Source organism: Mustela nivalis (assembly GCF_964662115.1).
Source record: "Mustela nivalis genome assembly, chromosome: 12".
Taxonomy (NCBI): Eukaryota; Metazoa; Chordata; class Mammalia; order Carnivora; family Mustelidae; genus Mustela; species Mustela nivalis.
This window is the reverse complement of record NC_139031.1, coordinates 43236693-43260146: the sequence shown is the minus strand read 5'-3', so window position 1 is coordinate 43260146 and position 23454 is coordinate 43236693. Positions and strand designations below refer to the sequence as shown.

General features: G+C 45.0%; 1 protein-coding gene across 11 annotated transcripts in view; it reads right to left on the bottom strand.

Annotated features, from left to right (window-relative positions):
• The window catches only part of PDE1C (phosphodiesterase 1C), a 493351-nt gene that overhangs the window by 391703 nt on the left and 78194 nt on the right, over nt 1-23454 (bottom strand). For all 11 annotated transcript variants that reach the window (XM_082691797.1, XM_082691804.1, XM_082691809.1 and 8 more), the window contains exon 2: nt 12242-12292. In XM_082691797.1, the coding sequence (XP_082547923.1) occupies nt 12242-12292 (51 nt within the window). The remainder of the gene's footprint in view (nt 1-12241; nt 12293-23454) is intronic.

Here is a 23454-nt window from a genome sequence, read left to right as displayed (position 1 = left end):
TTCAGGCAGAGAGAACCACATGTACAAAGGCATGGAGGAGTGAAATTGCATGAGAGGACAACTAATTTCATTTTTCTGAAGCTGAAATGATGAGTTAGGGCTTAGCAGGAGAAGTCGTCTCGGGTCATCTCTCGAAGGGCCTGATGTGACATGTCAAAGATTTTGATTGAATTCTATAGACTATGAAAAGTCATCTTAGAAGTGCTTTTTTATTTTAATTAAACTTTTGACTCTCAGAAATTATAAATTCAAATGCACTTATAAGAGATAATACAAAAATCCCATATACCCTTTACCCAGTTCCCCCCAGTGGTGACATTTTGTAATATTATAGTACAGTATCACAGCCAGGGTGGTGAAGATGAGTCAGAACACAGCCCAGGAGAGCCTTCCTGTTATCTGCCTATAGCCACGCCCACTTTCCTCTCCACCCCCTTCTTCCTTAACTCCTCACAACCGTGAGCCTGCTCTCCATTTCTGTAATTCTGTCATCTCAATAACAGTGTACGTGGAATCACACAGTATATGTATGACCTTTTGGGATTGGCTTTTCCACTCAGCATAATTCTCTGGAGATGCATCCAGGCTGTTGCATGTACTGGTAGCTTGTTCTCTTCATTGTTGAGCAGCATACCATGGTATGAATAGAACCATACACTGGATAAATAAATCTGGGTTGTTTCCAGTATGTGGCTATTATGAATAAAACTTCTCTAATGATTCACATGTGGGGCTTTCTAAACTGTAGTAAAAGATACATGAGGGGGTGGCTGGGTGGTTCAGTGGGTTAAAGCCTCTGCCTTTAGCTCAGGTCATGATCCCAGGGTTCCGGAATCAAGCCTCGCATTGGGCTCTCTGGTCAGCAGGGAGCCTGCTTCCTCCTCTCTCTCTCTGCCTGCTTCTCTGCCTACTTGTGATCTCTGTCATATAAATAAATAAATAATCTTTAAAAAAAAAAGAAAGAAAGAAAGAAAAGAACTTTACCATCTTCACCATTTTTCTGTGTAACCAAGTTCCGTGGCATTAAATACATTCACGTTGTATCCACTTCCAGAACTCTTTCCATCTTGCCAAACTGAACTATGTACCCATGAAAGTTATGGCCTCCTCCTCTCAGTGCCTGCCATGGTTGTGATTCTACTTTCCATCTCCATGAATCTCGCTACTCTAAGTACCTCATTAAAGTAGAATCATACAGTATCCTGTGGCTGGCGTATTTCACTTAGCACAATGTCCTCAAGACGCACCCACGTTGTAGCTTGCGTCAGAATTTCCTTCCTTTTTAAGGCGGAATAACATTCTATTGTACTGACACTTTAGTCTGGAGGCAGTTTGTTTATCCGTTCATCTACTGATGGACACTTGGATCGCTTCCACCTACACTGTGAATAATGCTGCTAGGAGCAGGACTGTACAAATATCTGTCCAAACTCCTATTTTCAACTCTTTGGGGTATATACCCAGAAGCAGAATTGTTGGATCATATGGTAATTCTATTTTTAATTTTTTGAGGAACCGCTATACTGTTTTCCATAATGGCTGCACCACTTTGTGATCCTCACAGTAGAGCACAAGGGTTCCAATTTCTCCACATTCTTGCCAACACTTTTGGGTTTCTTTCCTAATAGGTGTGAGATCACATGTGCAGGTTTTTGTGTGAATGTAAGTCTTCATTTCTCTGGAATAAACGCCCAGAAGTGCTGTTCCAGGACCATATGGTACTTGGGTGTTTACTTATTTTTAAAAAACGGCCAAACTTTTTTAAAGTGGCCTAGGCAGCAATGCATAAATAATGCAGTTCGCAAGATTTGGTGTTGTCACTATTTTTTAATTTTAGCCATTTTAATTTTAGCCATTTTAGATGGGTAGTGTATCTCATTGTGGTTTTAATTTGCATTTCCCTATTGACCAATAAAGTTGAACAACTTTTCAAATACTTGTCATCTGTTGTACCTTCCTTGGTAAAATGTCTCTTCCTGCCTTTTGGCATACTCTGAATGGGTTGTCTTCTTTTTTACTTTTGAGTTTTGAGAATTTTTTATATATTATAATGCTAGGGCACCTGGGTGGCTCAGTCAGTTAAGTGTCTGCCTTAGCTCAGGTCATGATCCCAGAGTCATGGGATCGAGTCCTGCATCAGGCTCCCTGCTCAGGGAGGAGTCTGCATCTCCCTCAGCTCCAATCCCCCCCCCCCCCGGCCCCCTGCCCCACCATTTTGCTCCCTCCCTCTCTCTCTCTCTCCAAATACTAAATATATATATATATATATATATATATATATATATATATATATAGTAATGATAGAACTTTGTTGGATAGCAACATTGTTTGCAAGTAATTTTCCCATGATTTTTTTTCTGTTTCTTTTTCTAAATGTTTCATAGCATTATGTTTTATGTTTAAGCCCATAATCCATTTCAAGTGAATTTTTATATATAGTTTGAGACTTAGGTTAAGGTTTGTATTTTTGCCTGTGGATGTCCAAATACATAAGTGCCATTTGTTGAAAAGGCTATATTAGCTCTATTAAACTGCTTTTGTGCCTTTGTCAAAAATCAGTTGGGCATATTTGTATGAATCTATTTCTGACTTCTCTACTGTGTCGCATTGACCTATGAATCTATCTTTTGACCAGTACTACCTAGTCTTTATTTCTGTAGTTGTACATTAAGCTCTGAAATCAAATAGATTGATCCTTGTACCTCATTCTTCTTATCTAAAATTGTTTTAGCTATTCTAGTTCCTTTGAATTTCCATATAAATTTTAAAATAATCTCATCTATGTCTATGGAACCCTCACTGGGATTTTCATAAGAATTTGTTAAATCTGTTTATCCATTTAGGGGTTATTGACATCTTCACTACATTGAGTTTTCCAACCCATGAACGTATTTCTTTCCATTTATTTAGATTTTCTTTGACTTCCTTCATTACCATTGTGTAGTTTTCCTCATGTAAGTTTTTTTTTTTTTAAGATTTTATTTATTTATCAGAGAGAGAGAGAGAGTGAGCACAGGCAGATAGAATGGCAGGCAGAGGGAGAAGCAGGCTCCCTGCAGAGCAAGGAGCTCGATGTGGGACTCGATCCCAGGACACTGGGATCATGACCTGAGCCGAAGGCAGCTGCTTAACCAACTGAGCCACCCAGGCGTTCCATTCCTCATGTAAGTCTTACACATGTTTTGTTAGATTTACATCTACACATTTCACATTTTTTTTTCCATTTTAGAGAGAGAGATAGAGAGAAGGGGAAGAAGCAAAGCCAGAGGGAGAGAATCTTAAGCAAGCTCTGTGCCCAGTGTGACGCCTGAGGAGGGGCTCAATCTCACAACCCTGAGAGCATGACCTGACCTGACATCAAGAGTCAGATGCTTAACCAACTGAGCCACCCAGGCACCCCTACACATTTCACTTTTTTTGAGCAATTGAAAACACTACTGTATTTTTAATTTTGATTTTCTTTATGTTTATCTTATATCCTACAACCTTGCCGAACTCACTTATTAGTTCTAGATTTTGGTTTGGTTTGGGTATTTTTTAAGATTTTTTCTATTATTTGACAGAGAGAGAGAGAGAGCACAAGCAAGGGGAGCAGCAGAGGGAGAGGGAGAAGCAGGATCCTCACTGAGCAGGGCTCGATCTCAGGATCCTGGGATCATGACCTCAGCTGAAGGCAGATACTTAATTGACTGAGCCACCCAGGCACCCCAGTTCTAGAAGGTTTTTTATAAATTCCTGACAGTTTTTTTTTAAAGATTTTATTTATTTATTTGACAGACAGAGATCACAAGTAGGCAGAGAGGCAGGCAGAGAGAGAGGAGGAAGCAGGCTCTCTGCTGAGCAGAGAGCCCGATTCGGGGCTCAATCCCAGGACCCTGAGATCATGACCTGAGCTGAAGGCTTTAACCCAATGAGCCACCCAGGTGCCCCTCCTGACAGTTTTCTACATAGATAATCATGTCTTCTGCAACAGAGACAATTTGATTTCTTCGTTTCTGATCTGTATGCATTTTATTTCATTCTCTTCCCTTATTGCACTGGCTAGAACTTTCAACACAATGTTAAATAAAAGAATGTGAGCCGATATCCTCATCTTGTTCCCAATTTTAGGGGGAAAGCATCAGTCTACCATTAGCTGTGGGTTTCTTATAGATGCTCTTTAAAAAATTGAGGACATTCCCCTGTATTCCTATTTCCCTGAGAGATTTTATCATGAATGCCAAATGTTGTCAAATGTTTTTTCTGCATCAACTGATATGATCATACTATTTTTCTTCTTTAGCTCGCTATGGTGAATTATATTAATTTTCAATACAGAAATTTTCATACCCACTTGGTATGGTATATAATTCTTTTTGCATATTGTGGAATTGTTTTGCTAATATTATGTTAAAAACTTTACATCTACAGTCATGAGGATATTGGTCTGCCATCTTTCTCTGGTTTTGCTATGCGGGTACTACTAACTTCATAAGATGAATTGGGAAATGTTTCCTCTTCCTTGTTTTCTGGAAGAGATTATATAAAATTGGTGTTAACTTCTCTTTAAAAATTTGGTAAAACTTTCTAGCTAAACTTACTGGGTCTGGGATTTCTATTGGGGCATTTTTAATTATTAAGTCAATTTTCTTAATAGTTATAAAGCTATTAGCTACTTCATAATTGATGAGTTATAGTAGTTCGTTTTTCAAGAAAGTAGTCCATTCCATCTAAGTTTTAAGAGTCCAAGTTCAAGCAGAAGTCTCACATCCACCTCCTCACCCTGCACAGCCAAAGGCCTGAAATCCTTACCCCATGTTCCAGATCCCATGGCTTTGGCAGCAACACTCCCACACCGCATACCTACAGAATCAACAGGCATGTTTACAGCTTGTTGTACTAATATTAAGTTCCTCATTCATTTCCACCTGCAGAGTTCCCTTTATTTGTTGTAAGTTTAACTATGCATTTAAAAACATTTTTTAAAATATTTTACTCAGCGTTTCTACATGCTCATGAAAAATAGAGGATTTCAGGCTATCCTAGTCTACCTTTCGCTGGAACCAGAAACTTCATCCTAACTTTTTTCAAAGGAGCATACATTGAGAGAGGAAAAGAGGAGGTGCTTGGCATGCAGTACTCAACCTATGTCTCCCTTGCCCTCCCTGAGGGTACAAAATACACAAAAAATTTCTATTCAGATTTTCAAATTATGTAAGCTTGTACACATGTAGGAAGGAGTAAATATTTGTTACTATCTCAACAAGCTGGACTATAATTCCCACGAAGGAAAAAGAAATTAGTCTCCATGTAGGGAAAAAAAAAAAAAATTCAAGACTCCTGGTGGCTCAGATGTTAAACATCTGCCTTCAGCTCAGGTCCTGATCTCAGGGTCCTAGGATGGAGCCCCACATCAGGCTCTCTGCTCAGTGGAGAGCCTGCTTTTCCCTCTCCCTCTGCCTGACACTCTGCCTACTCATGCTCTCTATCTCCCTGTCAGATAAATAAATAAAATCTTAAAAAATAATAAGTCAAAAGGAGTAGAGGTGTGGTGCTGAGGGCAGAGGGGTCAGCAGATACCAATACAACTAATGTGATGATCAAGCTGCTGTGTGTGAGAGCTGGAGGAGTGTCTCTCAGTTCCCAGGAGGGAAATGGAAATACAGGGCAAAAAGTGGAGGAGGGTAGGCACAGAAGGACTGAGGGGCGGCAGCAGACCAGCAGCTACATGGGCAAAGTGGTCTTTAAGGAAGCGACAGGTGGTGAGGTGGATGAATGGATGAAAGGGCTGTGAGAACAGAACTGTGAATTCAAGTTGTCTTCACACAACTGGATATTGTCATCTCTCCTGTGGATTTCTCATCTCCGCTCACTTCTGCTTTGACCAACAGCCTTTGGTTACTCCAAAAGAAGAAAAGGGGCTTTGTTTCCCATCAGAGCCTATCTCAGAGCAGGTAAGAAGACAGCCAGAGGCGAGTAGAAGGAAACAAAAGAGGTAGGGAATCAGGGCAAGGAGAATATTCGGCCATCCCCAGTATTCACAGAAAACACCGAGGAGAGGAGCGCTCTGAACTCCCAAAAGGCACACAGGAGCAGTCTGAGCCTATTTCCCTGGATCTCAATGGACCAAGAGCTTCCAGCTGACCCCTGGGTTACATATCACCCACAAGCTCCTAGAAGTTACTTATAGTATCACCATATAGTCCACCAGATGAACCAACAGCTAACATATTGGGGACCAAGTACCATAATGGATACATTCAAAGACCCAATCCCATACATTCAAAAAGAGAAAAGCAAAGTGAGTCTCAGTTCCCTAAAAAATACACATACATATTCCAGGCCTTCATTATGACCGTGACCTTCAATCCCTTCCAGGCCAAGCTGAGTTTTCCCCACTAGATGAGTTCTTGTGGAGAGCTCATGACCCCCTGACAGGGATGCCATGAAGAGGATTTAAATTTTACATGGGTGCTGAGCTTTGGACTGGATCAGCTGTAAGCTCTAGTCTAACTTGAAAGTGTTCAAATGTCAGATAATGGGTTGGTATGTCTGTTGTCATAAATACAAACAGATTTGTTTGGCTGATAACAACTGGATTTGATGAAAGGGAAAGAGACAAGGAGTACAACAGAATGTGGAACCCACTGCAGTCAGGCAGATGTATCTTGGCTGAACAAAACTTGGGGAGTTAACTGTCTGCGGTTCTGCAACACCAATAGGTCATGACAAAAACGGGACTCGGAGGATGACGGCTCAGGTGATTCGAGGTGGAAGCAAGAGGCAAGGGGGGGCAGCCAACCTGCTCTTACAGTGATGTTGCTGTGAGGGGGGTAAAGGCCAAGAGTAGGCAGGAGATGGCCTCAGGAAGAGAAAAGAGAATTAGATTCAAGAGAGGATGCGGAGAGTGCCAGGTCGAAGGGTCGAGTAGGGGTATCTTTAGACTCTTCCCGTAATCCCCCTCAGACCTCCCCCACAATCCCTCCCCATAAAAATAAAATAATAAAACACTATTCTTGGGGCGCCTGGGTGGCTCAGTGGGTTAAAGCCTCTGCCTTCAGCTCAGGACATGATCTCAGGGTCCTGGGATTGAGCCCTGCATCGGGCTCTCTGCTCAGCAGGGAGCCTGCTTCCCCCTCTTTCTCTCTGCCTGCCTCTCTGCCTGCTTGTGATCTCTGTCTGTCAAATAAATAAATAAAATCTTTTTTTTTAATTGAAAAAATAAAAATAAAACACTATTCTTTGATGAGAGTAATTAACATTTGCTCTGTCATGTGTACATATAACTACAAGCGGTTATAGAAAAATGCTAATTATATTACTCCATGATCTATAAACAAAAACACGGTGCTGCTCTGTGCCCTGGCTTCTGCCTCTACCCCCTCATCACCATCACAGCTGAAGTGGTGGTTTAGAAACTGGCGTACATTAGAATCACCAATAGCGTTTGCTGGGGCCCACCCCGAGTTTCTGCTTCAGCAGACCCGGTAAGGAGTCCAAGTACTTGTCTTTCTCACAAGTTGCAAGGACCCCACTTTGAGGACAACTGACCTAGATTGCTACCCCTATGTCCCTCGTGCATAGAAATTCTAGAGCTTCCACTGTTGAAGATAAAGTTCCAGTTTCTGCTGGAACAAGTGGGAAATGAAGATGTACGGTCATTAAATGCTGCTGGGGTGAGACCTAGAAATAGTTAGGGCTGTTGAAGACAAATGAGAAAATCTCCAGATCTAGTTCCTGCCCTATCCTGGGTCCTTTAAATGGCTCTGACTCATCCACAGCCCCTGCTCCCCAAACCACTGAGCACCCAGCCACCAGCCACAGCCCACTGCCTCCAGCATCTCTCAGCCCTTCCTCCCACCCACTTTCTCTTCTCCTTGTTCTCATCACCATGGTTCTATAACCCATCCAACTCCAACTCAAGCTCCTAATGCTTACAACGACCCTCCTCGTTGTGACAAGCAATTTCAGAAAGTTCTCCGGCCAGACTCTATCTAGCACTCTGTCAGATACGATTCTGAGTTTGCCCTGGGGTTCCACAATGGGTATCATCCTGTACTAGGTGCTGGTTCCCCTCTATCCCAACCCCAGAGCTCATCCTCAATGTACACCCCCATCTGCCCCGGCCCATTCTCTACCCAGGGAAAGGGATCATTCACCCTGATTACATACCCAGTACAAAAACAGCAAGTGACCTTCCTTTTGCTTTAACATCCATCTCCCCAGACTACTCCAGCTCTTCAATAGGATGATCTGTTTTCAACACTACCTGGCTTTTTACCTCCAAAAGCAGAAGTCAAATGGGGCTCCACTGCCTTACTACTTTTGATTCCACTATTTTCTCTTCAATCACAGCTCACCTCAGGGGAGAAAGCAAAGAAGAAAAATCTCCACAGTGCAGCTGCCCAGCTACACAAGCTTTGAGGCCAGACCTCCCGCTGCACAGGCTCTTTCAAAGCCCTGGCTGCCTCCCTCAAAGTCCGGGACACTGGATGCCTGCCTCCTTCAAGGCGCCTTGCACACCAAATCCTGGGCTTCTGCTGCCACACTGTGGCCACATCTGAGCACTGCATGCAGCCTTTAGTCCCTGAAAAGTTGTATTGCCTTTATTATTTTTTTTTAAATAAGTTATCTTCTCTCCCTATTAACTTCCGCTCCCTCCCTAAATCTCAGCGAATACTTGTCTCCTCCAAGAGGACTCCCTTGAATCCACTCCCACTCCAGATAGGATGAGGTCTCCCCATATGGCTCACGTAGCTCCTGGTACCAATCTCTAGGGTTTCCCTCCACATGCTATATTGGAACCATTTAATTCTGCATCGTCTGATCAGACTATGGGCTCTCTGAAGACAAACTCAGTCCTGTGTGTGTCTCTAGGGCTTGCCATAGACAAGTCCTCAATAAATATATGTGAAAAGAAGGAGGGAGGGACGGGGCGCCTGGGTGGCTCAGTGGGTTAAGCCGCTGCCTTCGGCTCAGGTCATGATCTCAGAGTCCTGGGATGAGTCCCGCATCGGGCTCTCTGCTCAGCAGGGAGCCTGCTTCCCTTTCTCTCTCTCTGCCTGCCTCTCCATCCACTTGTGATTTCTCTCTGTCAAATAAATAAATAAAATCTTTAAAAAAAAGAAGGAGGGAGGGATAGAGGGTGGAAGTCAACAGGAGGAGGGAGGGGGGCAGGAAGGGTGAGAATGTACAGTGACAATCTCCCGTACTTACCGAGCACTGAGTGTGCAGACATTGTGCTTCGTATTATTTATCCCGGGCTATCAGGGCAACATCTGCCTCCGCAGCCCCAGTGTCAGCCAGTGACTGACTGGTCCACGAGGGGCCTCCAGGTAGCCGTGTCAGCCACTTAGAGACAAGGATTCCAAGAAGAAACCCCAGCGTGGGCTGTGTTGCAGAAGAGACCAAATGAGGCCTACAAGGCTGGTAGACCAGCTGGCCAGAGCAGAATCAGAAACCAGGGCTCAGAAAAGCTAGATGTTTTCATGATTCCTACCCTCTACTTCCCTTGGTTCTCCTTTAGGATTTCTTAATAGAATCAACACAGCTCATCTCTTGCAATGTAGGGAAGCCAAGAAGAGTATATTGATTCAAGCACGGGCAAAATCTATACAGAAATGAGCCGCATATTCCAGGGCCATCAGAATCAGGATGTGAGAGCCCCACTCCCCAGGGAAATGAAAACCTTGGGATGACTTGGGAGGCCCCAGGGCCAGCTCTTCCTTCCAGCCTGGAGCTCTCTTCTGCAGACCACCCCTCCCCCACCTCAGGAGGTCCAGCTTTCACAGCATTTCCAGCCTGTGTTCTTGTTTCCCACTCCCATTGGGCTGACATCCATGCTGGGCAGTGCATACCACAGGATTTGACGCGTGTGTTAGCGGCTGCCAACACTGGAGAAGGTCACAGTATTCATCTTCAAACCTCCAAAGAGAAGTCTGTCATCCAAATCCTTCCAATCTCCCCAAACTGAACATTTCATTCCCATCACACCACAGCATCAAGGTTACTTTCAATGCAGTTAAGCGAAGTGTCAGTCAGGCAATACTACATTAAGAATTATTTTTTCCCGCACAAGGTCCTAGGTTCAATCCCCAGTTCCTCCACCAAAAAAAAAAAGAAAAATATATTTTTTTTTTCTTCCTAAAGGCCACCTAATTTTCTTCCTCTATTATCTTCTATGAAAAGATTTAGGAACTAATGATACCATCTGATCCCCCCACCCCCAGAACATGGCACAGTCCAAAAGTGTTTTTCTTTTCTTTCTTTTTTTTTTTTTTTTGGTTCCAGAAATAGCCCAATTTGACTGGTTTGCCACTAATTACTTTTTGCCTATATATTTTGCTTCTCTCATGTCCTCACTTATCTTCTATGAATAAGCTTTCAAGTGACATATCATCCCTCCAACCCAGACAAAAAATTCAGAAGTGGAGGAAGCTATTTACAAGCAAAGTCAACCTCTTCTGTCTGGAAAGGGACCAGCTGCTCCAGCTGTCATTCTGGCTTCACGGTGGTAGGACCCTGGTCCATCCCCTTCCTATGGGTCATAGTGAGCATCAAAACACCAGGCAGGAGCACCTGGGCAGCTCATCGGTTATGTCTCTGCCTTCTGCTCAGGTCATGATCTCTGAGTCCTGGGATCAAGTTCCCTGCTCTGCTAGGAGTCTGCTGCTCCCTCTGCCCTTCCCGACTCCCTGCTTGTGCTCTCTGCTCTCTCTCTCAAATAAATAAATAAAATCTTTAAAAAAAAAAAGAATCATTTAAAAAAAAGCTCCAGGCACCCTCACAGAGGTGGGAGTACCACAAGGCAGGCAGAGTGATTGGATTACAATTTCGGCTTATTAATTTGCCTGACTACTGCTCGGGAGATAAGGAAAGGGACTAAAAGCATATTCATCATTCTTGTTGAGTTGTGGGATGAGATACTTATTTTGGGAAGTAAGGTTCCAGGTAGGAGGGCAGTGAGAAATGAGTGTTTTATTTCACAGCTTCTAAAATGTGAGCACTTAATGCTCTCGCATTACCATGTATTATTACAGCTCTATAAAAACCATTTCTAGGAATCAGTCTCAAAAGTTTTGAAGCCTCCCCAGCAGAGCTGAAAGGCAGAATTTAGAAGAAGGCCTGTAGATAGAGAAATGATACTTTCAGTTCTAGGCATTGAGCCTTACTCTGGTGGTATCCACACTCACGACTTGATCTACTTTATGCAAACTACGCAGTGATGGGGAATTTGTGTGCCATGACTTCAAAAGTAGGTAACCTTTTTATAAAGGAGAGAAGATGGGTATGAATTTTCTGGTTTCCAGATGGGAAAACCGAGACCCGGAAATTTTCACCCGAGCCGTGAAATTACTTGAAGCAAAAGCCAGCAAGTACTGATGGTGCTGGGAAGAAAAATCCATCCATTTCGATGGAGAGCCCCACCAGTTCTCTGCTCCAGGCCTTGGGGGGCACCCCCACCCAGCCCCACTCAACCTCTGGTATTTCGGTTCCCTTGTTGGGATCTGGGTTTTCATTCCAGGGACAGCATTAATGGGCTGTGTGATTTGCTGATCACACTAGCACAGAAAACACTGCGAAGCGTTTGACTCTCCCATTATGATCAAGACCTGGAGACAGAAGGGTCGATAGAAATTGATGGGGAGCTCCAAGACCCTTATGGGATCCCAAGGAAAACCATTCAATCTATCTGAGCTTCCAAAATGTCACTTAAAGGAGGGTAACCCTGCGGAGGCAGCCCCTAAATCACTTTGGGTGGTGATGACGGTTTCACACATGTGTGGACCTTGATGACTATGAGCATTTTACATACTCTTCCTCTCTCTATCCTCATAAAAAGCCCACCTCCGCTACAGGGATTCCCAATGGGCAGTTCTCCAACTAAAACGTGCACAGAAATCACCTAGGGGTTTGTTCCATTCAAATTCTGATTCCTTGGGCCTGGGGCTCTGCATTTCTAAAACTCCCCAGGCATGCTAGTTCTGTGGCTGTTTAGCTTAGGTAAACACCAGGACCCCACTTGAAATAGCAAAACACTAGAGCACAGTTTGATAAATCACACACAGTTCTAAGGATTGAAAAGGCAAGAGCAATGAATAGCTCACCCGCGGTGGAGCTCACCCGCTGAAGATATTTTTTATATGACTCTTTTATTGACAGTGTTCTACTGACACCTGGCAGGATTACAGCGGTAGAGAGTGCAGGTTAAAAAAAGGCCTCTGAAGGAGCCCAGGAAAGGAGTGAAACAAGATCTACTCACGGGAGAAGCGGGCGAGGGGTCTGGTGGTCTTGTCTCCAGCTTCATTTGCAACTGAAGAAACAACAAAAAAGCAAACAATGCAATTAGAACAAGGCACATGGTCCACAGAATACGCCCAACTTACAGCTAACCCTCTGGATGATTTGACATTAAACTATGTTTGAGGATCTTTGTAAGACAATAAAAGCAACTTCACTTCTCTCTTTCTCTTATTTCTGGGATTGCTCTCAATGTCTACATGAGGATAAATGTCTTAATCATTTTGATGAGTGCATTTGAATAAAGCTGGAGAGGACCTAAACAATAACTCTTGTATCACAGTTTACTATGCCTCGAGGTGGTAACTGACTTGCACCTATGTGGTAAGAGGCAAGAATGCCTGAGTTCCAAGCCGGTTTGAGCTTCCTCTTATCAGACTGTCTTGAAACACATAAATGTAACCACCCCATAAATCCAATCTGCTCCGCTTAGGAGGGCAAAGCCAAGACAGGATTTCAGAAGGTAACAACAAGATTAGTTTTTATTAGGAAGGCTGTTTATATTTAGATGCTCCCAAACAGAGAAGTTTAAAAGGGGCGAGGGGAGTGGAATTGTTCAGAGAACTGCTCTAGAAAAACCTTACCCTTAGAGCTTCTCAGCAAGGCATTTCACCCTCCTCTGACATGTCTCTATATAATTTATCATGTGGATAGAGTCATCATGAAAATCCCCTATTTATGAACACCACCTTTGTGATTAAAAACAGAGATCGATCATCAAGTAGAAACACAAGTTTCACTCACATTAAATATCACTTTAATGCTCATTAGAATTATAGCTTGGTTGTTTTATATACTCATAGTAAACAGGCAGAGATACTTGTGGTCAAGTTGAACAGAGCACCCAAAGCAATTAACTGGAAAAACCTGTTCATTTTAGCTTAAAAAAAAAAACAAAAACCCACTCACTAAGTGGCAGAATAGAAGGGATTGCTGTGATCATGAATGCATGCAAAGCTGCAGTAGCCACACAAAAGAAATAACTGCTTTGTAAACACTACATCAATGTGCAAAGAATGGAAGGAGTAAAAAAAAAAAAAAGAATCCTTTCACCCTCTCACAAAGGTAAAGATTTCACAATGCACTACCAGTGGACAAATTTTAAAAGTGAATGGATCCAACCTGGGTCTACTTTTCTGTCATTTGCATAGCCCACTGTCTGCGCTGGCTTTGTAGATTACCAACAAGACATTACACAAAACGACCAACAGGGGGAGATGACATGGCAGCCTGCTCCCACTACCTCCCCGCATTTCAAAAAGAGGGCTAGAGAGGGAGGGAGAAGAAAGTCCTAGTAAGGTATAGACATGAGTTTCCCTGGCCTTGAGTTCAAATGGTTTCCTCTTTAAACACCAAAGAAAGCTAAGGAAAGAAAACAGAGCAAGGGTTTTTTCCCCAAAAATATTTGCTGCAGAAATTGATGAGCTGCTTTTAAAGTAGGAAAACAAAGACCACTGCCATTGCTGAAAACACTAGGATCCACTAAAATGTTCAGCTTGGAGAATGAGCATTTACCCTGTGGGAAGGAAGGGGACACCGTGACATATGACAATTGCAGTCACAATTTCACATGCGGCAAGGACTGTTTCCTCATGCAAGAGCTTTTTCTCCTCTACTCACCACCCCATACAAGGATGGGAATTGCTGACCCAGATCCAAATCTCACCAGGAGAGGCAGGAATCCAGATCTAGGCCAGTGAAGTATCAAGAGGGTTGTCTCTACTCAGAAAGAAACATGCCAGTGGTATTATTTTCCTAAACGCAGACCCAGTGCCACATTCCCTTACTCCAAGGTCTCCAGTGATGTCCCAACACTTACAAGACCTAATCCACTTAATGTGACCTGGTATGCAACACCTGGCCCCATCCAGTCTTCTCAGCTCATTCTACTTGCCAGAAAATCCACATGCTCTAAACGCAATTCCCAAACCCTACACACACTCTCTCCTCCTCACTCTTGTTTGTTTTGCTCCCTCCTCTCCCCAGGGCCTTACCTGCCAACTTCTACTCATCCTTTAAGATTCAAGTGGACTCATTTATTTCTGAAAAGCTTCCCTGACTCTCACCACAACTTCTCCATCCCATTGAACTCTGTCCATACACTTAACTCCCTTCCCAGACCACTGGTTCTCAAACTTCAGCAAGGAGTCAGAACCATCAGGAAGGTATGATTTAAAAAAAAAAAAAGACTGCAGCATTTGCTCAAATGTAAATTCTGATTCTGTGAATCTGGGGTGGGGCCTGAGAATGTGCATTTCTGACAAGTTTCCAGTTGATACTGAGGAGCTGGCCTGGGGACCATATTTTGAGAATAGCTCCTCTCAACTACAAGGTACCCCACCCAAGACAAGGAGCATAACTGTTCATCTTTGTATTTCCAGTCTTTGGAACACTGAGCAAGTGCCACGTAGCATAACACATAGGTCAATATTTTTAGAACTAAATCAAGTAGACTAAATCCATACCACTGCCCCAGATGGCTTAGGAGACCAAGAACCTAAGACTGGCTCCTAGAGGTCTCTAAAAAGTCCCAGGTGTGTTGTTTGGCCCCACAGTGTTTTTAAACAATTAGTAGTCTACATTTAAAAAGCAAGAGATTTCAGGGGCACCAGGGTGGCTCATTCAGTTAAGCATCCAACTCTATATTTTAGCTCAGGTCATGATCTCGGGGCATGAGATTGAGCTCCACTTCAGGCTCTGTGCTGGGCATGGGCCCTACTTAAGTTTCTCTCGCCCTCTGCCCCTACACCCCCCTCCCCCCAAAAAAGGCAAGCCATCAGATTTCAAATAAAAACTGAGCTTGTTGTCTTTTCTCAATAACTAAATAGCTATCCAGTCCAAAGCCCAGCAATGGATCACCGCCGAGACGCCCCCTCCAGGTGGTTCTGCCTCCTGCATGTTCAGGAGGCAACTCTGTTGACTGGCACTGGACAATGTTCTCTATTCTGGCATGGTCCACAAAGCAAATAAAAACAAAAACTGTTTAAAAGCCTAAATAATGAGGGGCACCTGGGTGGCTCAGTTGGTTAAGCAGCTGCTTTCAGCTCAGGTGATGTTCTCAGGATCCTGGGATCGAGCCCCACATCGGGCTCCCTGCTCAGTGGAGAGCCTTCTTCTCCCTCTTCCTCTGCCTGCTGCTCTGCCAACTTGTACTCTCTATCTCTGTGTCAAATAAATAAAACCTTAAAAAAGGAAAAAAGACTAAATAATGAAACTAAAACTCAATAGAGACCAACACTACAAAAAGTGGTGTGGCCAAGCTTGCTGAGCCCTCTGTGCCCAGCCCACTGACTGCTCAGACACATCCAGGCTTCTTGACCAACACAGGAGCCCTAGACCTCTGCTATTTGCCCTTGATTTTATATATATATACATATATATATATATATATATATGTATATGTATATGTATACGTATATTTGTGTATATTTATATATACAGCAAGTCTTTTTTTTTTTTTGACAGAGAGAGATCACAAGTAGGTGGAGAGAAGGGGAAGCAGGCTCCCTGCTGAGCAGAGAGCCTGATGCAAGCCTTGATCTAGGACCCTGAGATCATGACCTGAGCCGAAAGCAGAGACTTAACCCATTGAGCCCCAGGTGCCCCTCTACAGCAAGTCTTAATATCAAAGTAGATGTTCCATTCATCAGACCCTATTAGAGCTTGTTAGAGCTTGCATTTGGCAAAATCTCATAAAAGTGATTATGAGGATTTAAGGAAAGTTATCCATATCATACTGTTGGGCAAAACACCCTGACCTGTATATATCATTGATTCCATTGACATTGAATTGTAGGTCTAGGCTGCATGTCTCTACAGGCAAAGAGAAACGAGTGGAAAGATGTGTACAAAATGTATTAATAGTTATTTCTTCTGTATGCTGACACTTGGGGAGATTTTTAACCTATTTTATACTTTTCTGCACAAACCTAATAGTTTATGTTAGTTATGTACCACATTTATAATCAGAAAAATGTTTTATTAAAGGGACAGAAAACAATTAACTATTATTTGGTATACATTAACATTTTAGATACTGTATGTGTATGTCTATTTATTCATACAAATTATTTTTTAGATTCAGTTTCCAGAGCAGTCTTGGATCACAAAATCCAGGGAACTTTCCGTCTCTAGTCCAAGAGGACTCCCTCTAAGATTCAAGAGACAAGTCTCCCACTCTCCTCTACAAGAAGTTCCACACTTTCTAGGTCAGGGATTTGCAGCCCTGGCCACACATGAGAATTTCCTAGGGAACGTCTTAAAATCCTGATGCCTAGGCCACACCCTGGCCCAATGAAACAGAGCCTTGGAGATGGGACCCAAGCTTCATACCTGTTAAGGGGCCCCCTGGCCCCCCTGAGCAGCTGAGAGGCACTGATACTGTAACTTCACACATCGTTACCAAAGCAACATTCGGGAAGGAAGATGTGGCTCAAATTCCTTCAAAAATAATCACCCCTACTCAGTTCTTCTTTTCAGGATGTTTTTGTTTTGTCATCAAAAGCCTGAACAGAGATATGCCTCTGCATTAAGAAAAAAATCAACTGTTCAGACTGCAAACATAATTGTGGGAACCTATTAGTGAGCAACTCTTCACATTGAGAAGGGTTTCTTATAAAATGATTTAGGGGCGCCTGAGTGGCTCAGTAGGTTAAGCCTCTGCTTTCGGCTCAAGTCATGATCTCAGGGTCCTGGGATTGAGCCCCACATCAGGCTCCCTGCTCAGCAGGGAGTCTGTTTCTCTCTCTCTGCCTGCTGCTCTGCCTACTTGTGATCTCTCTCTCTGCCATATAAATTTTAAAAATCTTAAAAAAATAAAAAAAGATTGCCTCCAACTTCCACCGGTGTCCTGAGCACCAACTATAAGCCCAGCACTAGGCAAAGCTCTGGGGGGACTACCATAGTAGATTTCACTCCAGCTTGACATACAAATAAGTTAGAGGGGAAAGGGATCCCTCTCAGTCTGGGTCTATCTACCATGAGCTTGAGAACTGACTTAAAAATGATAATGATGATGATGATGATACAGATTCCTTGGTCCCAACCCAGAAACCCTGAATCAGAATTCCTCCAAGTGGGGACAGGAGTCTGGGTTTTAATCAATTTCCTCAGAAGCTACACTCCTATGAGAAAAGCAGCACTGTAAATGAAGTACACCCTTGGTATGTCTGTTCTAGTGCACACTCCCCGCACCCCCCCAAAAAAACAAAATGGCCAGAAGCAAATCTGAAAGGAAGGGCTTGCCATGGCAACCGTTGAGAGAGAGGCAGGAGAGACAGGAAGTTAACTCAGAACAATGCGCACCCCAGCCCCTGACCATGAGGGCGCATTGATGTCCCAGCTCAGCTGCGAACAATCCAGGCCATCAGAACAGGAGGGAGGGTGGTCCAAACAGTTGTGGTGGTGGCCTGGGCAGGTGCACACTGCTTTGTAACCAAAAGTAGCCTCAAAAACACCACCACCCTTGTTTTGGAAGCTCTGGCACCTGGGTGAGTATAAACGCAGCTGGGGTACCGGGTGCGACAGCCAAAGCAGGGTTAGCAAGCGAGCCGGGAACAGAGTCTGGCTTCCTGAAAGGAAATCTGCCCAGTGCGTGGTCTGTCTGCTGCTTTGCCACAGTCTCTGAGGCCAGCCCAGGAACCTCTCGAGGGGAGGTGCTTTGGGAAGCCTGGTGGGTCAGAAAGCCAGGCACAAGGGACTCCCAGAGAAGAGAGCCTTAGAAGGAGGTTCTAGACATCTTCCTAAGTTACTACAAAAGATGAAGCTCAGAACTGCTCACATTGCCTTCAGCTTGCAAAAACCCAAGCAATGGCAAGGAAAACTGGCTCAATGCTGGGGAGCAAGAGACTTGGTCCAAGATCATCACATTTGCTTAGTTGTCCCCTTCTAAGTAAGGCCTTCCATGACCACATGACTAAGATCACAACTCCCAACTCCCCCTCTTGCCCTGCACCCATTCCCCTTCCCTAGTCTACTCCTCCCCGCAGCACTGTTGCCTTCTCATGTGCTCTGTACCTTCCTTCATCGGGCGTTTTGCCTTCCTCCTGCCTCTACAATGGATTCTCCGGACCAGCACCAGGGAAGAAGGCCATGATCGTGACCCCATGGTCATGGTGATGTGAGCCAAACTCAGAGCATGGATTCTCCACACACCCCCCCCCCCAATGCCTAAATGCCTGGCACACAATATTTATCATACGAGCTGACGACCAACCTTCTACCAACCTACCTCCCGGAGCACAATGGGTGCCAAGAATTGGAAGACGTGGAGGAGGAAGGTGAAAGGACGCTAGCACACAGGGAGCACTTCCATGGGCTCCATGGGCTCAGAAATATTGCGCAATATTTATCAAGCCCTGACTGAACTGCAGGTACCAGGGAAGGCTGTGGACAACCAGTCCCGGCCCCTGCCTTCACACCGAGACTGCCGTTCCCACGTGAAACGCACTCAGGCCACTGGAATTCAGAAAGGTCAGGTAACTTTTCTAAGAACCCGCAGTTGTGTGGCCAAACTCCAATTCAAAGCCAGGTGTACCTGGCTCCAAAGTCCATGTTCTTTCCGTTTAGCTTCTCTGCTTTCCAAGAGGGGCAGGCACACTGGAGCCAAGCTCCGGAGAGGGCTGCACCTGGGGAAACGTCTTACTGAGGCCTGCCCCTCTCCCTCAAGCCCCTAGCCCACCCCGAGAGCCACCTACTGGCCTCCAGAGACTGGAGGAGGTCACCTGCCCGGGACCTCCTACCTGGCACAAGCCCAGAGACCGTCAGTAGAGAGAGGTCCTTCTGCGAGGCGGGTGCGGGCGCCAGGACTCACAGCAATAACATCCAGAAGAGCGAGACGCCAGACACAAAGGAAGGACCTTCACTGCCTTGTTCTTGTAAGAGCCCCAGCTACCAGCTGACTCCCCAACCCTCTTATATCCTCCCCGGGGAGAAAATAGGGACAAGGGAATAGGAACAAGAATCAAATTCATGTTGGCATGAGAAGCACTACAGCTCACAAATACAGACCCAGGAGGCCTGTTCTCTTTAACGGGGGAAGCAACTGACATTCCAAGGGGTCAAGTGACTTGTCCAAGATCAGGCCAGAGCCAAGGAGCGGAGTCGGAAACAAACCCATGTCTCCTGCTCCGAGCCCAGCATTCTCAGGAAAAGGGATGTAGTCAGTCTCTTTAACTCCCAAATGGGGGTGTGTTTGAGGGGGAAGTAAAGGGTCTGGCTTCCTTCTCCTCCCTGATGGGTTTGGTAAAGATCAACGCCTGACAACCCCAGGATCCATTTTAAGCACAAAAATGTAAAAGTGCTGTGTTAAGGAGGCTTCTGAAGCCCAGTCTGACGCATGATCAAAGCCCGCGGTAGGTGGGCCAGGGGAGGGGAAGGGCGGACAGGTACATGGGAAAGTCTATCAGCTTACATGGCACATCAAAGAATAGGGCCACAACATGCCTAATTCACAAAGATAACTGAGCTAAACATTTATTTAAAATACATTATTGGGGTTGCTTAAAATGTGAAATGCTAGCTGTGTAATAACTAAGGACCAGACGAAGTTCTGCTCATTCATTACCTAATTTTATCTTCACAGCAACTCTCTGAGGCTATTGCTACTATTTTCCCATTTTCCAGATGTGGAAACTGAGTCTTTGAGAACTTGAGTAAATTGCCTGGGATGAAACTAGTGAGTGGCAGATCTGGAAACTGAATCCAGTGCTTCGTTACTCCAGAGCCAGTGCTCCTGACCCCTGTGCTGCCTGTCGCATCTCAGCACCCGAGTGTTACCACTGTTTGCTGAGCTCGACTACCACCCCGTCCTGGTAGGAGAGGTCCTTGTCTCCTGCCCACTTAGGCTCAAGTTAGGAGCTCACAGAGGAATGGCCCCTGCTCTCCTGTTTCTTACACAGAACAGAGCTCTGCAATCCAGCTGGAATTGGTGCCCAAATGACATAAAAGACATCACCACCCCTCAGCCTGTTCCTCCCCCCCCCTTCTATATTCAGAGATGCTCAGCATCGCCTCATTATACCTTCCGGGCCAATTTGGCTGTCAAATCGACTTTGAATCAAGCTCTTGCAGAAAAGAAAATAAAACCAATTTGTAGTGATGACTCATCAGGGCTGATAATTTGAGAGTGACAGGGATGGTGCACCTTCCAGGCCTTTCTCTCCTAGGGTAACGGGCAAATCCTTACAGAGGGCAAGGCTTGCTTGCCAGAGGGCAGAACGGCTCACTGGTTCACTCAGCCTGGCGTGCAGTGAAACACAGACAGAAGGAAAATTATACAAGCCTTTGCCAATCTGAGAAGACTGCTTGGGAAACATTTTTCCTTTACTTTCTTTTTTTTTTTTAATTTGGAGGAATTTGGGTCATACGGGAAGACTCATGAAATGAATTTCTTTTTTCCCTGGCCCTGATTTTATACATTTGTTTATTTACCTATATCCTACCTTGTTCCACAAATTATATTTTATTTCTATTTTGCTGTAGGCACCAGGCACTGTTCATGGAACAAAACAGGCTATTAAGAAAAAGTGAAATTTATTTATTTCAGTCACTTCCTTGCTTCCTTTTCCTGATCCCTCTTTCCAAGATGTTGGGTTTCAAACTGACTTTTCACAGCTTCCTGTGACTTAGATCAAATAACTGATTAACCTCTGTTGAGTCCCTCCTGAATCCCCCATTCCCTGTTGCTATGCTGGAGGCAAGGATGGACATTACTGGCCCATGGGTGGCCAGGAGTCCAGCTGAGACCCAAAGGTTGGGCATGGAGTTTCCTGACACGGATTACTGGAATTGTTACAAAATAAATGTATCACGGTGCTGGTATTTCTGTGGAAACCACCTGGTCAAGGTACTGGACCCTAACCTCACAGAGCCTGAGGCCAAGTTGGGGAAACATAATATTAATACAGGACCTGATCCAAATTCTGCCAAATGCTAAATGAAAGGTCCTTGTTCACAGAAGAACAAGAATCAGAACTGAATGAGATTAAAACCCAATATCAGGCTGTCTGTCCAAAGTGTTCACTAACTAGAGCTCACTCCAGACAAGGCAAAGAAAGGTATAGAGAAGAAGAGCAGGGACACGAAAATGTCTTACACCGCCACACCATGCCAGGCGCTGGTAGGAACTTTACGTCCATAATTTTCATTAATGTTCATACGAGCCCATGAGGTGAGTATTATTATCCCTATGTTTAGATGAGGGGACTGGAGCTTAGGAAAGGTAAGTAACTTGTCCATATCAGGGCTAGTAAATGGGAAAGCTGGGCTTGAAGCTGAGTTCTGTGAGCCACTCTGCTCTTTCCTCTGTAGTTACCAAAGCTGGAATGCATGTTAAAAGGCGTCCTATTCAACGCCACATGTCCTGCTTGGATCCCCTACAATATCCCAGACAAGAGGATGGCAAGCTGATGCCTGAATCACCCCTAGGGATGGGAGTACAGCCCCTCAGGAGATCAGCTCCTTCACCTCTAACCCGCTGTACAATCTTAGAGAGCTCTTCGTTATGATGAAATATTCGGTGACAACTGTCTTGACCTCAGCCACTTAAGTCCTCTCATCCCCAGACTGACACACCCAGTCCCCCCTCATTTGACAAAAATAACTGGAGGCCTTCACCCACAAAAGTCAAGTCACTTAAATCATTGCCAAAAGAAGAGAATATATGTGTGTGTCTTTTTTTTTTTTTTAAGATTTTATTTATTTGAGAAAGGGGGAGCACGAGCAGGGCAGAAGGGCAGAGGGAGAGGGACAAGCATTCTCTCCGCTGAACAGGGAGCCCAATGCAGGGCTCAATTCCAGGACCCTGGGATCATGACCTGTGTCGAAGGCAGAGACTTAACCAACTGAGCCACCCAGGTGCCTCTATACGTGTTCTTTTAAGTAAGCCTCAGCCACCCATTGCTGGAACAACATTCACCTTCACAGTGACCTTCAGGCTAAGCCAGATGCCCATCTTCTCAGGAGACAAAGGGCACCTGGGAACCATCTCCTGGACTATATAATCAGGAGCTGTCCAAGACTGAGTATTTTCCAGAAGGCCGCTGTCTGAAGCACCTCACCTCAGACTTTACTATGCATAAAAATCACTTGAGGATCTTACCAAAATGCAGATTAAAAAGAAGTGGGGCCTGAGACTCTGCATTTCAAAAAGCTCCCAGGTGATGCCGATGGTGTGGGTCCCGGGACCGCACCCTGAATAGGAAGGTGTTAAAGCGCAACCCACTTGGAAAAGGAACAGCCAAGCACACCTTCTAAGAGAAAGCCCCGGTACGGTTTTGAAAACATACACTACAGAATCTAACGTCCAATTCCCTTGGTTTCTTTCAGCAGTTTTGTGAGAAAAAACTGTTCACAGCGTGACTTTGAAACCTACTGAAGGACCAGACGCTGAGTGTATGCATGTGAGAAGGGGGTCCAAGCAGAGAGGGAGACGGAAGCTCAGACCCCTCCATGGGCCTGACAAAGAACAGAGCTGAACCAGAAAACCCCTCCCCACCCCGAGCAGGCCGCCAGCAGGGTGCAAAGCCCAAAATGAGCCAAGAGGTCCCCAGTTCCCAGGTAAGAAGTCCACGTCCAGGCGGCACTCACTGGAGCTGCTCCGTTATCGTGCATGGTCCTTGCAGGACCCTGAGCCCCGAAGGGCTGGCGTGCACACTCAGCTCCCGAGCTTGGCTCAGGCACGCACTGTCGGCACTGTTCTGTCCAGCAGCATAGATCATCATGCTGTTACTGACCAGCTGCAGGCTGAGCCGATCAAAGGCATTGAACAAATAAAACTAGGCACACGTCACTATACCCTTGGACAGGAACTCAGATGCCCACTGAGCTGAGCTCCCCACAGTGGAGCCCGTATCTGCCAGGCAATTTCCCTCCAGCCTCGCGCAGGGCCTGCTGCACACAGGGCGGCTGAGTGAAGGGCTGGAGAAAGAGCGCAGGAAGCCAGGTCCGGCCATGAAGCCACAGAGGACCTGGGACAGAGACTGGCAGGCTGCCAGGACCTCTCCTCCTCTGCAGACGCCAAAAAGCCCCACTTCCAACCGGTCAAAGGCTCCTGGCTTGGCAATTTATCTTCTTGACTGGATGGAAGTTTGGGAACCCTTTGGGGTAGGGAGAGTCACAAATTGGAGGCAGGTGCACTGAGTTTGGCAAGCAATTGTTCAAAAGTAAAAGGTCTAA